This window comes from Miniopterus schreibersii (genome assembly GCF_964146895.1).
Source record: "Miniopterus schreibersii genome assembly, chromosome: 4".
NCBI lineage: Eukaryota > Metazoa > Chordata > Mammalia > Chiroptera > Miniopteridae > Miniopterus > Miniopterus schreibersii.
This window is the reverse complement of record NC_138105.1, coordinates 40,022,043-40,039,043: the sequence shown is the minus strand read 5'-3', so window position 1 is coordinate 40,039,043 and position 17,001 is coordinate 40,022,043. Positions and strand designations below refer to the sequence as shown.

The window sequence follows — 17,001 nt, the reverse complement described above, 5'->3', positions numbered from 1 at the left end:
AATGAAGGCAAACACCTTTTTGTTGAACACTATATACTTCAAATACTCTATATTCTGTATTTTCAGTGCTATATTATAGAACTGATAAGTGTGTCTATATTGCTATATATCCATCTATTTCTTGAATATTGTATATTCTTATCAATGAAAAAGACAGTAGGATATTTTAAAATCCCAGGTTGAAAACCTAATTGTTGCACAGAAATATATGTTTCAGAGACATGTTCTACTTGTTTACTTAAATAAGCCTCAAATGCCCTTAACTTGGTTTTCTAAGCACTATATCTGCATTTGAGAGAAATGCAGAAGACATTTAATTTTCTGACCTTCTCCTTACCTTAAAGCATTTTGTGACCATCATTAAGAAAATAACATGTTTTATTTCAAACTGATAACACTATAAACATGCCTTTTAAAAATGATAGAAGTATATATTAGGAATTATAAACTAGAACTAGAATATATTTAGTAAATTTTATTTCAAAAACACCCTCACTATACAAAAAGAATCACAGTAAGATTTTGTACCATAGTGACCCGGCCTGTCCACTTAACATGGTGGCTTTCTGAAATATAATTTATTTTCTTTTGTAAAAATTTATTTGTCACCAGACAAGCTTTCCCCTTCACGTGGACTACAAGGCAAGTGGGACATCCTGTCTATTTGCTTCTCCAGCTTTGTCTTCTGCCATGCCTTTGATGATGTCTACTAGCATTTGCATACTTGCATAAAATAAAGGCACATTGAAAAAATTTTTAAAAATATGTTTTTATTGATTTTAGAGTGAGAGGAAGTGAGAGGGAGAGATAGAAACATGGATTGGCTGCCTCCTGCACACCCCTTCCTGGAGATCGAGCCCCCAACCTGGGCATATGCCCTGACCGGGAATTGAACCAGCAACCTCACAGGAACAAATAAGGCAAAGCTCATGCAGAAGCATTTTTTGTCTATTGTGCGAAGATTCTTTATTTCAAATGAAATGAATAGGGGAGAGTGTGATGTAATGATGAAAACACAGGATTGGAATCATTATTGACCTGAGTTCAAAACCTACATCTGCCATTTGATATATACTGATAATTTTTTTAAATTACATAATCTCTCAATTTCCAGATTTTTTTTACTTCCTAGATAATAACATCAATATTTGTTTTACTGTAGTAATTAAATGAGCAACCAGGAGATTCTAACACTTACAACTAGTGTGTGTGTGGGGTGTGTGTGTGTGTGTGTGTGTGTGTGTGTGTGTGTGTATGTGTAAGTGCAGCTCTGGTTTTGGAACCTGGCTCCCCCAACTCCACTGGGTCACATCTGCAGTCCAGATCCAGGGGTGGGAGTCAGAAGGGAAACTGCCTAGAAATGTTTGCAATTTCTAAGAGCCTGGACAAGCATAACAAAAAGGAGAGGAGCGTCTAGCACACTTCCTTCCTTTACCAGCCTTCCAGGTGCGCTTGGTAATTTTCATGGCTGCTCACAGTGAAAGGCATGTAATTAATATATGTAGATATTCAAGGAACTTCATATAATGTGCCACCACTTTAAACATAAGTGGAACACTGAGCCTTGCAATATTAAAAAAATAGATGTTGTCCATATTTGATAACTTTAAGACGAACTTCAAAAAATAAATAAGATATTATTTACAAGTAAACCCCAAGTCATCTTTATCAAGGACAGCAAATAGACACTTAGGATGGAATAAGACATGCTTTTCATTCCTAATTTTTTTAATGCAGTTACCTAAAATTAAATTATAGAATTTAACTGCTTATCAGATACAGATTCTGTGATTACAACTAAATCCTGTAGTTACTACGCTTCAATTCTGAGTCTTTGCTTATAGCTTGAAACTTCCTTGAGTGCACAACACCCACTTACACCGTACAACATGCACTTATTTTACTGTCAAGTGAAAATCAGAGTGAATGACCACTCTAGCCATTCTTCAGTGAAATAGTGGCTCATGGATTGCAACATTAACCACATTGTCATTTACAAAAAAACATTTTTTGTTAAAAAAAAAGGTTGTGATTTATGGATGCAGTTTTTATTCCTGTATGGGTTAAAACAGGCAGTTTGAATTGTGCGTTGAAAGTACTATGAAATCTGACATCGAGTTGAACTTTGTTCAAGTTTTATGGTGTCTCCCAATCTCTTTATGACATTGAAGCCACCACTGGCCATTCATGTAGTCTATTCTTCATTGACAATTTAGCATTTACTTTTTTTTCTTAATGGGTACATTTTTTTTATGACTTCGTTTGGGTTTGAGTTAAAGTCTAATTTTGCAGAATGAATGAAAGCAGCTTGACCATTAAATTTTCCTTCCATTTATACCCACATGTAGTTTTAGACTCTGATAGTTACATAAGGTTCTATTTTTATTCTGAAAAGATGGTATTGTACAGTTTATTGGGGAAAATATTTCTATTTACTTAGATAATAATTTCAAATAACATTTAATGTCTTTCTTATTGGGTCATATCCTTTGGTATATAAATTTTTATTTGTCCTTGCAAAAATTATTGTAAATGAATTAACTATTATTTCCAGGCACTCTTTGTTAAAATGACTACTTTTCATAATGTCAAAAATTTTTAAATTTACATGCCCCATTTTTAATGTTTATCATTCTGGACTCAGACTTCTAATAAAATAGCTACTCCCATGTGGAGCTCTGACTAGAACTAGAGCGATTTCTTGTGCATTGTCCCTTAGAAAAGCTAAGCATCTCTATACTGAATTTTCTGGAGAGGCCAACAGAGTACTTGTAAAATATGGTGGGAGGGATAAAAGGCCATGAAAGAGCCTAAACCGTCTTCTAGATGTTTTCATCTCAACTTGTCTTCCAACTTTTTTTGTACCAAGTAGGGAGAAATCTTTGGAATGGAATCCCTGTAGAGTTAGTATGTTAGTCAAGGTTCTCCAGAGAAACAGAACCATAAAGTGTGTGTGTGTGTGTGTGTGTGTGTGTGTGTGTGTGTGTGTGTGTAAAGTATGTTAGCTGACAAGTTCTAAGATCTTCAAGGTGAGTTGGCAAGCTGGAAACTTGGGAGAAGGCTATACTGTATTTCTACTCCAAAGGCCAGTACATTTAAGACCCCGGAAAAGCCAATGTTTCAAATCAAGTCCAAAGGCTGGAAACAGCCAGTACTCTAGTTCAAAGTCGGTATGGCCTAAGGAATTCTCTCTTACCACAGGAGGGTCAGCTCCTTTTGCTCTATCCAGGCTTTTAACTGATGGGACAAGACCACCCAAAGTAGGAAGACTGATCTCCTTTACTCAGCCTAACGATTTAAATGTTAATTTGATCTGGAAACATCCTCCTAGACACCTACAATAACGTTTGACCCAATATGAGGACACCTTGTGATCCATTCAAGTTGACACATAATATTATTCATCACAGTAAGAAACTCCATATGAAGATACATTTTCTAATCTTTCTGCATTCCTAAGGAAGACTTGACCAATCCAGGGTTACAGACTTAAATCCTACAAGGTTAGAGACTTAGTAATGGCTCATTCATTCATTATATCTCTCCATTTTAACTAGGGGAGAGCTCAGCATTTTACATTATATTTGACTTTATGTCAAATTTCAGGAAAACCTAAGGACAATAACCTGCAAGCAAATCTTTCATTTGCTCAGTCAGAAAACCTATATTGAGCATTTCCCATGGACTGAGAACTGTGGTAGGACAAAAAGATGGATAAAACAAGCCTCTGCCACTCACAGGCTAAGAGCCCACCTTCCCCATGTTGGAATTCCCTCCTTGAATATATCATCAGGAGGCTTTCAAGCTAATGTTTTAAATAGAAGCTATAGCTAGAGGCTAAACTTTCTCCTATTTTTACTATGTTTTATTTTGGTAGTTTAAGCTTAGTTCTATTTTTTTAGCCCCAGAAACTTTTTTCCAAAATGAAACTGTACACAAAATTCCCATATTAATCAGAGATTCAGTTGGAGCTGTTTTTTCTCATGGTTGATGAGGAAAAGGCCTGATGTCTGTTCACTTACTTGGCTTCCCTCCTCCCCCCCCCCCTTTGTCCCTCTCCCAGGGGTATGAGGGACAAAGTTTGAAACCATGTATCTATTTAATATTCCTGCCAATGCTTTATGCACTATATTTAAAAAAACTTTCCAGCAGCTTTGGCTATTTATTTTCCAGTTCCCCTATGCCTCATTCTGTATTCAATTATTTCTCTTCATTCTTCATAGTGTTGCTTGTTTTTTCAATTTCGTTTTTTCTTTATGTTATTCAATGATATGTGTTTCAAACATGTTATATACTTAGTAGTGTGTTTTGTTTTATGGAAAGTTCAGAGGAACTTAGTGACCTCCAATAACTTACTATTTTACTGAAGAAGAGAAGCATATATTTTGAAATATTTAAACAAGGTAAGACAAGACAAATCATCTAGACAAAAAGTGTGCCTTTTCCTACAACCTTGGACTTTGCCAGTTAGAATCCTGGTTCTTGGGCTTTGGGTTTTGGCAGTTCTGTCAGGGGACCAAGTTCATAGTCCCCCTTAACTAGAAGCTATGATTGATTGCACATGGATCTGGTTACCATGCATTCCTTGCTACAATGGACCAGCAAAGACAGTAAGAGATATTCTCATCACCATAAGGAAGGAGGGCTGCTGCTTCACAATCTGAGGGGGAAAAAAAGTCTGGAACCCAAAGGTACCCCAATCTCAGATATGAGTGAACAATTGCAACAACCAAGAGTCCATACGAGCAAGGTAGCTACGGGCCTAATCCCTTTTGATTAAGGTATGAGTGACCTCACAAAGCAACAACCCAGACCAGCTGAAGTGCCAGTGGAAGAAAATCTGGAATGAGTGGTAGAGGGGATTGGTGATGAATCTCAGCTGGAGTATTAGATATTGTAACTTGGTTCACTATCTCTCCTTAAATCTTGGGAATTGCAACTGGGACGATTTTGAATGATTGTACTTGACCTTCTCTCTTTAGGAAGATGTGAGTAATATTGTTTTATATGCTCGTTTTATATGCTCTCTGTATACCAGAAACTGATGCATGTGCATCTGAGTTGTGTAAGGGAGTGCCTGTCCTGGACCCAGGTTATATGCTTTTCTATACTGGCTCAACCTTAATATGTCTTCACTTATTGACCACTTATTCAATGGAGAGCCCCATATATTGTTACTATTGTCACTTAATTTTCTAATGCCATCAACTATCACAGTTTCCCTAAAGATTAAGACCAGGCATTAGCATGCCCTCAATTACATCTACCATGGGAAGATCCAAAATGGCTTTGGCACCTGTGTCTTATCAGACCAGGCCCAGGAAAGTTCGGGCTCCACCAGAATATTGCTTCCCTGGTGGCTACCCAAAGGAGACAGATTTCACAACTGGAGTGCAAAGGAGTTAATGTCCCATAGGCTAAATCTTTACCAGTGAAATATAGAAGGTAAAGAGGTTGCATATAAATGTCTTTCCTCCATCTAGCAAGCTGCTCCAAGGCGCAAAGATTCCATATGACTACTCTAGAGTTGTTGCACATGACCTAGCATCCAGCCCTGTTTCTCTGTGAAGTCTCCCCAGCTCAGTAACATACCGCCTTATGTACCACCTTATGCTTCCTCCTTTTTCCTTCTATCTTTTCTTTGGTCCCGGACTTTCTTTACTCTCACTGTCTATTGATTAATTACTTATTTTCCAATGAATGTTGTGGGATTGATGGCGAATCTATGGAACAGTTGAGAATGAGATGATTGTTCCCCAAAATTTTAAAGACCTCATATGAAAGATATAGCAAAACTACATTGCATCCCTATTGAAACAATGCAAAGGCTGCTACAAACATTTGAAACCAAGTCACATTTTGGCACACCATCCATTACTCTTGCATTTAACAGGATGTTACAGATTCTACATCGTCTGAATTTATTAGCTTGGTATTTAGCATGTTTCACAGCCAAAATAGCAAAGAAGGTTCATTATTGCTGGTTAAATTAGCCTCATGAAAATGTTGTGTGTAAAAGGTTACAGAAATGAGTAAGAGTTTTAACCAAGCAGCATATTAAAGCCATTTATCATTATAATTTGAAAAGGCATTCTGATGATTCAAATTAACTTGGATAAAGGGTAGAGAATTAGATAAAAGTTAATAATTAAAACATAAATGGCATGATTAGCTTTTCCTTTTGATAAAGAAGGGACAAAACATACGCAATGCTCCTTAAATTGGCCTCTTGGGAGAAACTGAGGCCAATAAAATCATACCTGATCATACCATTTATAGGTTTTGAAAAAATTACATCTCTATTATATATAAATTAGATTACCTGAATAGCTTGTGTTTCCTTCAGACATAGTCTGATAATTCTTCCCACATTATTTATTTTTGGATGGTCAAAGCCTAGAACTTAGCCATTTTTCTGTTGAGGTTTAGTGTTTGTTTTTTCACCAAATGGCCTATATGTACCTTAATGAGAGTCTTTGCCACCTTTGTGATTTTTTCTCAGTGAATTTAAACTGTATTTTTTTTCTCTATGACATACAGAATTTTTAATGTTTGTGTGGCCTACACTATTCATATCTTTCTTTGTGTTAGAATGATTATTTCCCTCCTAAAAAGCACATAGAGCTTTCCCAAAAGGGATGGTGAATCAATTTCTGATTAGTTTGACAACCCTGATTAAGCACTTTGTGTCTATGGATTTAAGAGCAAAATAGAAATTTTGTCATCTTTTCCATTCTTAACAGAAACCAAGAGCTAAAAGAACTTGGTGAACTTTCTCCACACTGGGATAATCTTCGGAAAAATGTCCTCACTCACTGTGATCAGATGGTGAATATGTACCAAGACATTCTTACCGAACTCAGCAAGGAAACAGGTGTGAAAGCAGTAACTCGACATGTTCAACCTGAATTGTGTTTCATGCATGCTGTGTGAAAACAATAATAAACATGGTTATGGATATAGGGGATTCAATATTCTTTTTAAAAAGTAACTTTTATTTCTGATGCTTCCATCTTATGAAAAATAACACAGAAAAAAATGCACTATTTTACCTCATGGTATTAGTATAAGTATAACTGAGAGTGTTTCAGAAGATTAAATATCTGAGAAGAAAAGCAAATCATACAGTTGTTTTTCTTCCTGAAGCTTTTGTAACAGTTTTCTATGTCAAATTTACTTTTCAGCATACGCACACACACACACACACACACACACACACACTCATTATTTACTTACTAATAATATTGACTTTTTTTTCCCATCTAGGGTCCTCTTTCAAATCAAGCAGCAGCAAAGGAGAGAAAACATTAGAGTTTGTTCCAATAAACCTGCACCTGCAGAGGATGCACGTACACAGCCCTCACTTGAAAGGTAGCGTATAGTGTTCTTTTCAAAATGGGCAAATTATGTTAGTGCGTGTCTTTAAAAACTCCACTATTGAAAGAATCTACAATTTAAACACTTATATAAAGATGAAGATGAAATAGTTGAAGCTGACAATAGCCCTGAATGCTATGAAAGAGGCTGTTATCTTTTCGGTGTGTTTCTGAGCAATTCTTTGTCAGTGTAGCACCTGAACCGAGTTACAGGTGAATATGCACTATGAATATTAGCCTCGTTAAGTAGAGTAGGTGACAGCTAATAGCTACCAATTTTGCTCAGGTCTGAATTAGAAAAAAAGAAAAAGGAAAAACAAGACTTGTTCACTGTGTACCTATCTTGAGAAACCAGAGCCCAAAGTTGGACTCACAGGCTGTTCCTCTGTCTTGGTGGTGACCGTCACCAGAATCACCGCCTTCCCTGAAAGAAGGTGGTTTATCAGATGGAAGGTGGTAGAGTACTTTGATGTACTCAGTTGTGAGAAACATTTTCCAAAGACAAATGTATAGGTTTTCATATACATACCTGAATAAGGTCCGGAGTGAACTCTATGGCGTTGTATTCATTGCCATTCTGCATAATTCCTTACCATTTCTCACTAATATATATTTTACGGTATTCTTATCTCACTTTAACTTATTGCTGTATGGATTTTGTACACATTTAGATGACTGTCTGCCCCTGTTTACCACCAAAGTCCCATATTGTGGCTGTTGTCCCAGCATCCTTGTTAATAATGCCCTCTGCCTGCTTTCCCCTCAGAAGTCTCTCTGTTAAATGCATGGCCTTCCTACTAGTACCCATCTTCCCAGGTAGCCAAGTTCCCTTAGGCCATCGAATTCTTCGTCATATGTGTGTCAGCACATGTATACAAACATACATAGATACATCTAAAGATGCATTCGAACACCCTATTTTGTAGCCATTGTTGCAATATATAGGTTAGAGGTTTTAAAAAGTTAAAATGAAATCTCTGTTCTGCTTTAGAATCATCTGAATTTTTTCAGTCTTCACCCAAGGACATTTTTTTACTGATTTTTAGAGAGAAAGGAAGGGAGGGGTGGGGGAGAGAGAGAAACATCGATCTGTTGCCTCCTGTACTCACCCTGACTGGAAATCGAACCCACACCCTAAGTATGAGCCCTGACCAGGAATTGAACCCTGAACCTTTTGGTGTAAAGAAAAATGCTCCAACCAACTGAGCCATGTATCCAGGCTCCTCTGAAATTGTACAATCAGAAAAATTAAACATTTTTCTAAGCTTGTGTATACTGATTATGTATGAACAACCAGCTAATGTGTCAGTTTAAGTATAGTTACAATCATTTTAATGTATAATTTTATTATCTTTGGTAACCTTTATCAGCCATCTGAAATTTTAACTTAGGTCCTTGTGACCAAGAATTATGTCAAATCAAAGAACTGAAGTAAAAATTAGATGGATTGGCCCAAGGCATTTAGGAACTTTGGTTACTGAGTGTCTGTCAGTAGTTTGAGCGTAACATGTACTGGTTTTAAAAAAATCATCAAAGCCAGAGTATCAATAAGTAATAACGAAGTCAAAGTACTTAAAAGCTATCTGACAACCAACGTGATTTTTTTCCTAATGGCCAGTATGAAAAGACTTTTATGATATTGTAAGAAGTTTATATATTTTGGAGTGGAATAGAATAGGACTGCAGCTTCACCAGTGTTTATAGATGACCTTAAGTCTGTTCTTTAATCTTTTTAATCTGTGTCTAATCTCTTTTGATCAAGTGAATTTGAGTGTGTAAAACACCTAGAATAAACAATAAGGGTTTCCGTGATCCATGTGGCCTTTGCCATCACTGGAACAAAATGGGTCTGTCAACTATATCATGGCTGTTAAAGTGATCATCGAAGAGACAATAAAGTCTAAGGAGGTAGCCAGATGTAGAGGAAAGACGTTTTAGAGGGGCAGAGGCATTCTGGAAACCTCATCACGTGCAAGTGCTTGATGACTGACTGAACGATGAAATGGGAGAGGATGGCCTGGGGTTACAGCGGTGCATGGATGATAGAAGAGTCATCAAACTAGGTAGTTTGTCTGGGCCAAGTAGATAGGAGTTTATATTTAAACATGCATTCAAATATTTGGTGCTTATCCTTAAAATACTTCCACCAAAGAGAAATTATTGTCTAAGTGGCCTTTTACATCATATTTATTTCTTGAAAATGACAGAACCATTTACATTATGCTGGGTTTTTTGGTGTTTTTTTTTGCTAAGATACTATCTGAAAAATAGACTAGAGTGAGATAGGATGGATACAGTGCCTTTAGTTTCTCTTTCTCCCATTTGAAAGGAAGGAACTGGAAACTAAAAGAAAGAAATTTAGAAAAGCAAATAAAATTTATTCTAGTTAGTTTGATTTGGGAGGTGTACCAGCTTCCTAGGGCTGCAATTCCAGAGCACCACAAACTGCTTGACTTAAACAACAGACATTTATTGTCTCGTTGCCTTGAAGCCAGAAGTCCGGAATCCAGGTGTTGGCAGAGACACGCTTCCCTGGCACCTGTAGGGGACCCTTTCTTGCCTCATCCTAGCTCTTTTTTTTTTTCCTGGCAACCTTTGGTTTCCTTTGATTTGTTGTTGGTTTGTGGATGCATCACACTGTTCCTCCAATTTCACATGGTGTCCCCTGTGTGTCCTTATCATCCATGTGTATCTGTCTCTGTGTCCAAATTTCCCCTTTAAGGACACCAGGCATATTGGATTAGGACTCACCTTAAGAGCCTGATTTCAACTTGATTAATCTGTAAAGGCCCTAGTTCCAAATAAGGTCAGATTCTAAGATATCATTTTGGGGAGCACAATTCAACCCATAACAGGATGTATGAAGGAATTTTTTATATGTGATAGCAAAATCAAGCAGTAGAGAAAAAAAGCAAGATTTTGATGTTAAAACTAGGGTACAGCTCATAAACTAGAGGATTTTTGACATAGTAGTTTTCAGAAAGACTGGCTCCTCCTTTTAAAGACCTAATGAGAAAATGTGGGAAAGGACTAGGTATCCTGACAGCCAAGAATTAATGTGAAGGTACTGAATTGTATTGCATAATATAATTATGTTAGTATGTATGTTGTATACATAAAATATATCTAACGTTAAATAATTTATGTTTTTAAAATATTTATGTTCTTATAATAAGTTTAAAAGTTAGTTGAAGTTGGAATTCAGATAAAGGAGATGCTTTATAGACTAGATCACCAACTATATGTTATAATAGAAATTGAAAATGACTGAATTTTTAGGGCTTTAACCACTTCTTTGACTTTGACCAAGTTAATAACCACTCTGAGCTTTGGTTTACTTATCTGCAAAATAAAAGTTAAAAGTTGTAGGTGGTAGTCAATCAAGCTTTCTACTTGTTTATGTAACATGTATTTAGCAGATTTCAAATTGCAGTTAAATTTATTTAAGATCCACTGTTACTGATTTTTTACGTTCAGCTGAATTACAGACAACAAGTTGTAAGGTAATGATGCAAGTGAGATGGGCCGAGCCTTGGTATTTCACTGGTGAGTTATTTGGATACAGTCTACATTTGTTTTCCTTCTCACCATTAGTAAATTGCATCCATTCACCTTTGATTAATATGCCTGCTGTATCTGGAGAGGCAGCTTTACAAACAATAGCAGGCAGATTTACCAAATCCAAGGCTAATGCCTGGCTCTTGAAACAAGTAACTGAGCAGAACTAATGATGCCGTGTCTCATACTGACAAATGAAATAACCTCCATTTAAGTTCCGGTGCCCCCAGATCCATTAAGTTAATCCCTCATATTTGTTCATTACTTAAATTAAATGCAACAAATAGAATGCCCACCCCAATAGGAATCTTATAGAGCGGCGACTAACCACAGTAACAAAAACAACGCCCTGAAATTAAGAATAAAATTTTCCACTCTGATATATCTCAGTAAAATTTATTTTATTGGAAAATCAGTTGTGAATAGTATGAAATATGGATTCTTGAGATATTATAATATTATATAAGTTATTTTATATATTATAGCTATATATAATATCACATTATAATACATAGCAAAGAAAAAGAAAGAGACAGAAGGAAACAAAAAGAAAGAGAGAGGAGAGAGAAAGAAAAAAGAAAGAGAGAGAGAGAGAGAGAGAGAGAGAGAAAGAAGAAAGAAAGAAAGAAAGAAAGAAAGAAAGAAAGAAAGAAAGAAAGAAAGAAAGAAAGAAAGAAAGAAAGAAAGAAAGGTAGCAGAAAAAAAAAAAAAAGAACCTACTATGTGATATCATAAAGCTGTAGTTGGAATCAGGTACATCACCCAGATTTTCTGTGTAACTATGGATGAATCGGTCGACCTCTCTGCCCCTTACACTTCCAATCTCTATCTACACTGAAGGCAGGAACAAATAAGAGGAACTGTTCAGGGCTCCCTGATTTCTGCATGTCAGGAGCTTGGGTGTATCACCTCATGAATGAAGCATAATTACCTTTAGGTAAGTTTCATGATGATGCCAAATTTCTTGGACTTCTTTGAAACACATTTCTCTTAAAAATCCCTATGGTCTTGCAGTTCATGTCAAAGTCATTTATGGGCCATTTTGAAGTCAGGGATTCTGCTTAAATTGTTCCTTGAAATGAAATCAGCATGTCTACATTTTCTTATTAGCACTATTTTTATAGTTGTAGGAATTTTAAAGAGGTCTTCTGGGAAAAATAGACTTATTATCTCATTTCTATTATTAAATGGCCTTTAAAAGGCTATGAAGCAGCCCTATTATTAAATTTCAAATCAACCTAGTATCTTTAGCTTGATGAGAAGCAATTTCTATGCCATTTTCACAAAGCCAAGGACAATTTTTGAGGTATAAAATACCAAAGGAAGAAGACACACAGGTTTTGTTTTATAAGAAAAGAAATAGGACCTTTAACTTTTTTTGCTTAAATTTTCTACACTGTAAAACCGCAACCTACATTTTTACAATTGTCTCTTAGTACCAAAAATCAGGAAGCTTTTACTATACACAGTTAAGGGCTATTTATATCATAAAGTTACCTAATTTAAAGAGCAGGATAAAATGGGGATTTTTTTAAAACAATGGGACAAATGTTACTAATCAGATTGTTACCTTAGAATTTTATTTTTATTGATTTTTTTATTTTTATTTTTTGTATATCTGCTCTCCCCTAAAGGAAAACAATCAATTGAAGCTAATTCTAACTAAATTTAAAGGAGCACCTCTGCACTGGCCAGAAATGAACATGGTGCTTTAAGTGTAGATCTTTCTTCATTAACTAAACTGAGAACAGGAAGTAAATCCCATGGTGTACATAGATCTGTCTACTATTTTTGTAGTAATTCATTGCAAGTGAAATTCAAAAATGAGGGGGCCAAAATAGATAACTGTTTTAGTACAATGATACTGATACCTGATAATTATCAAATAACAATTGCAAAATATTAGGACTTCCTGCAGCCTTGTATTGAGTTATAGGAGTACCTAACATATTTTGGAGATTAACCCCTCATCAGATATACGGTTTGCAAATAGTTTCTCCTATTCTCTTTGTTGCCTTTTTACATGATTGTTTGCTTAGAAGCTTTTTTTTTTTTTAACTCTCACCCAAGGATATATTTTTGTTTGTTGTTTTTACTACTTTTAGAGAGAGAGAGGAAGGGACAGGGAGAGTGGGGGTGAGAGAGAGGGAGATGTGAGAGAGAGTAAGAAATTTGAAGTTTCATTGATTAAGAATCCTCTCTCTTTCAGCTCAGATTCATTCTTCCCTTCTTGCTGTGTAGGGTTGGAGAGACAACAAACTTTTTTGGATCCACTGAGTCTACAGGTTTTTAAAATTTTAATTTAATTAATTTTTTAAAAAATTTTCTAGAGAGAGGATGGGACCGGGAGAGAGAGCAGGAGAGAGACATCGATGGGTTGCCTCCCTCACGCCCCAAATGGAAATCAAATCTGCAACCTGGGTATGTGACCTGACAGCGAATTGAACCCTCGACATTTTGGGGTACAGAACAACACTCCAGCTAACTGAGCCACCCAGTCAGGGCAGCTTTTTTTTTTTTTTTAATTGAGTTAGGCTTAGTGGGACATATGTATGCAGTTTTTAGTTAGTTCTGTATATTGTTGGTGTTATTGGTCACCCACCCAGGTCTTAGCAGAAACGCATTACACTTCATTGCAGTGTCACGATGACTTTTTCTGCATTTAGTTTAAATTAACATAGGAATTGATTCTGTTCAGAAGATTGGATCTCAGTACCACTTTCTTTTTCAGATTGAAAAGTTTATTTTTATGGAGAAATAAGCAAAAGTTAAAATATCACCTTTCTTTGCTTAATTGGTGGGATTACTTCATATAGAAACAATAATCATAGATAACACTGAATGCTTATCACTTTTAACTACTTTCAGCTCCATTTTCTAGCTTAGAAAACTGAGACTTAGGTTAAATATTTTTCCCAGTGCCACACAACTTCCAGGTGGCAGAGCTGAGATCCAAAGCCAAGGACTAAAGTTACCATCAGTCACTTAAACCAATGGCTCTCCATCCTTGAGGCAAAAGTCTGAAGACATTGGGTATAAGGTCTTTGGGTCTTAAGACAAAGAAGGTAACTTCTCTAGTCCTAAGATTTCTTGTCAGATAAATGAAGGTAGACTAAAATTTACAGTTGGTGACTTTTGGTGATCTCATGACCATTTGAGAAAGCTGCGACCCCTTTCCAGGAAGTAGAACAGATGCACTCATAATTTGTACATGGTCATGGACACCTGAAACCCTTTTCTTAGGTCTAGGCTAACATCCCCTGGACAAAGAAAATCTTTAAATTTCACAGAAGTCTAATATTCTGTTATTTTAAGATAAGCTGACTTCTACTTTATTAGCGACTTTTTTTTTAAAGGGCAGCAGATTATCACCCTAACAATCTATGAAATGATTGACCAGTATTTGCTTTATTGATGTGCTGATTTGGGTTGCATTCTGTTTTTTTGTGACCTTGAGTTTTGAAGACTTTTTTTTACTAAGAATGATATTACAGCTGCATTTAGATTGAACCACTATGGAAAATTTATGGTGTTTACCTGAAGCTAATAAAATAAGTTATGTTTTCCCTGTAAATGAAACCTGAGAAACAGCCAATGTGTCAATACTAAAATCAATGTGAAAAGGATCTACTGTGAAATTAGGTTTCTCAAATAAAATGTAGTTTAACAAGAGGGCATTCACTTTATCTTCCTTCTTATGGGGATACTTTGCATTAGAAATAAAAATTATGGCATGTTTTGAAGCCATAAACTTAATATGTATGAAATTTGATGCCTTTCAAGATCAAAGGATTGAGTTTCAATTTAAATGTATGGATATTTTGTGTAAAAAAACAAAGTATCTTGCTGGAAAATAGATTAAGAGACATTTTGTGTATTCTTTCTATGTCACCTAAGGAAACTGCAAAAGCATGCATTAAAAATTGTGTAAGATTTAGTATACACAGGCAGAAACTAGTCTATACAGATTTTCAAAAAATGCACTGGTACTGTTCTGGCCTTGAACCAAAATGCTTCTTTTCCCCATAAATTTTGGTGAAAAGATTCATTATTGTTGAATTTCAATATGATTGCTAATTAAGTGATGCAAAACTCAATAAAGTAAAATACACAAAAGACCAATTAGCATGTTATCTCAGTAAGTATACAGAAGAATGAGAGAACATACTGTTCTGCACAGTAGCATATAATTAAGATGTAGTGATAAATCAAGGATATATTATAACTTGTGTAGGCGCACAGGTGGCTTTTAGAAAGATAGATTAGCTCCTCTTGCCCCCTTGAGATGCAAGTTCATAGTTATTCCTGCAAAATTAAACAGAATATTGTCTCAAGACCCGACATTGTGTATGCTTCAGTGCAAGCAGCATGGTGGAGAGAAATGTTTGCAAAATGTTCATCTCCTTGTCCATTCCTGTTCCAGACGCTCTCTATGATGTTATCACTGTGGGAGCCCCAGCTGCCCATTTTCAGGGATTTAAGAATGGTGGTCTTCGGAAACTACTCCACAGATTTGAAATGGAAAGAAGAAAGTAAGTAATGCATTAATGATGTTATTTTCCCTTTGGAGAAGTTTAAAATAAAGAAACTTGGTCCACCACAATGAATAGATCTTGCATCTCAAACTATATAGTAACTTAAAGCTGTTGAATTTCCAAAAAATACTTGAACAGAAATGAAATTAGAATAAATTAAATGCCTGAGTGTGTTGCTTATTGAGTGCTGGCAGAAAATTTGGCCATCTCTTTACTAGAATGGGAATGGGAGTGAAATATAGGTTTCTGCCCATGGTTTCTACTGGGCATGACCTCCCTGCTGTACCATCCTTCAAGCTGGGGAGAGACACTGCTATTTATGTGCTATTCACCCCTAGAATAGGCAGGTATGGTTAAAAGTTTTCTTTCTGTTGGGCTATCCTTTTATTAGTCATTTGGTTTTTCTTGGGTTCTATTTTTAGTTGGTATTTTGCTACCTCAATAGTGTTTCTCTAATATACAAGTTAGGATATATAGTAGTCAAGAAAAAAAAAAAAGACCCATAGAACTCACTGTCATTGCATGTCATTCCCTAGAAACTGAGGCTCCCAGCCAATCTTCCTTCTTTGCTCTTAGGGTCTTCTGATTAATGACTTCTATGTTTTGACTAGAGTATTTTTTATGATTAACAGGGGATGGAAAATAGATTGTGTTTACTCCCTTTTGTTTGGACCTGGACATCTCTACCTTGAGAATTCACTTAATTTATTTGTTTTTCTCAATCCAATTTTAAAGTGCCTGACACAATTGGAAGACTGAAAACTGTCCCCAGGGCACATAGGATCTAGTTGAACATATAGAGCATCAGTATGTGAAGCATGGAACCTCACCATAGAATTTCATAAAACATCACTGTGTGCTCCTGGCAAAGGCAAATGTTGAGTTGGGTGGTTAGACTCTGAGTAAAGTATCTTGTTTTAAATATCCTCATGATTACCTGAATTATTCAGTATTTTTCACTTTTCACTGGAATGTTTATACACATATAAACACGCACACACACACACACACAGCTCTAAGATTGAATTTAAAATAAAAGAGAGAAGTGTGTCCAATACTTATAAACATTGACTTGCTTTAGGTTTTTTTAAATGTGTTATAGATCCTATTGTTTTATGGATAACTTTATTGATAAATACAATGAAATTTTTTTAAAGTAAAAAAAATAACAGGTGTAGATCTTAAAAGTACTCTCCATAGGTGAGTGGTAAGGGATAAATATGGCTTGCTGAGGCAATACACAGTAAAAGCTGACCTGAGTAAAAACATTATGCCTAAAGTGATACCATAGTATGCAAATTATTTTTCTGCAGGTTTTTTCAGCCACAAATATTGCATTTGTTCATCAAAAGCAATAATGGAGAAGTCAATGTGACTGTATGAAATGAGTAACTTACATGTGAAGAAATCACATTAAGTGAAGGAAATTTTCTTTTCCTCTTTTTTCTTTTGATACCCCACCCCAAATAGCCAAGTCTTTTAGGCCAGTTTTTTGTGTTTTGTTTTTTTTCCTTAGGGGAACTACCACAGAC

General features: G+C 35.8%; 1 protein-coding gene across 4 annotated transcripts in view; it reads left to right on the top strand.

The window, feature by feature from the left end:
• The window catches only part of INPP4B (inositol polyphosphate-4-phosphatase type II B), a 528,611-nt gene that overhangs the window by 398,807 nt on the left and 112,803 nt on the right, over nt 1–17,001 (top strand). For all 4 annotated transcript variants that reach the window (XM_081135695.1, XM_081135696.1, XM_081135693.1 and 1 more), the window contains 3 exons: nt 6,744–6,874; nt 7,267–7,371; nt 15,358–15,466. In XM_081135695.1, the coding sequence (XP_080991821.1) occupies nt 6,744–6,874; nt 7,267–7,371; nt 15,358–15,466 (345 nt within the window). The remainder of the gene's footprint in view (nt 1–6,743; nt 6,875–7,266; nt 7,372–15,357; nt 15,467–17,001) is intronic.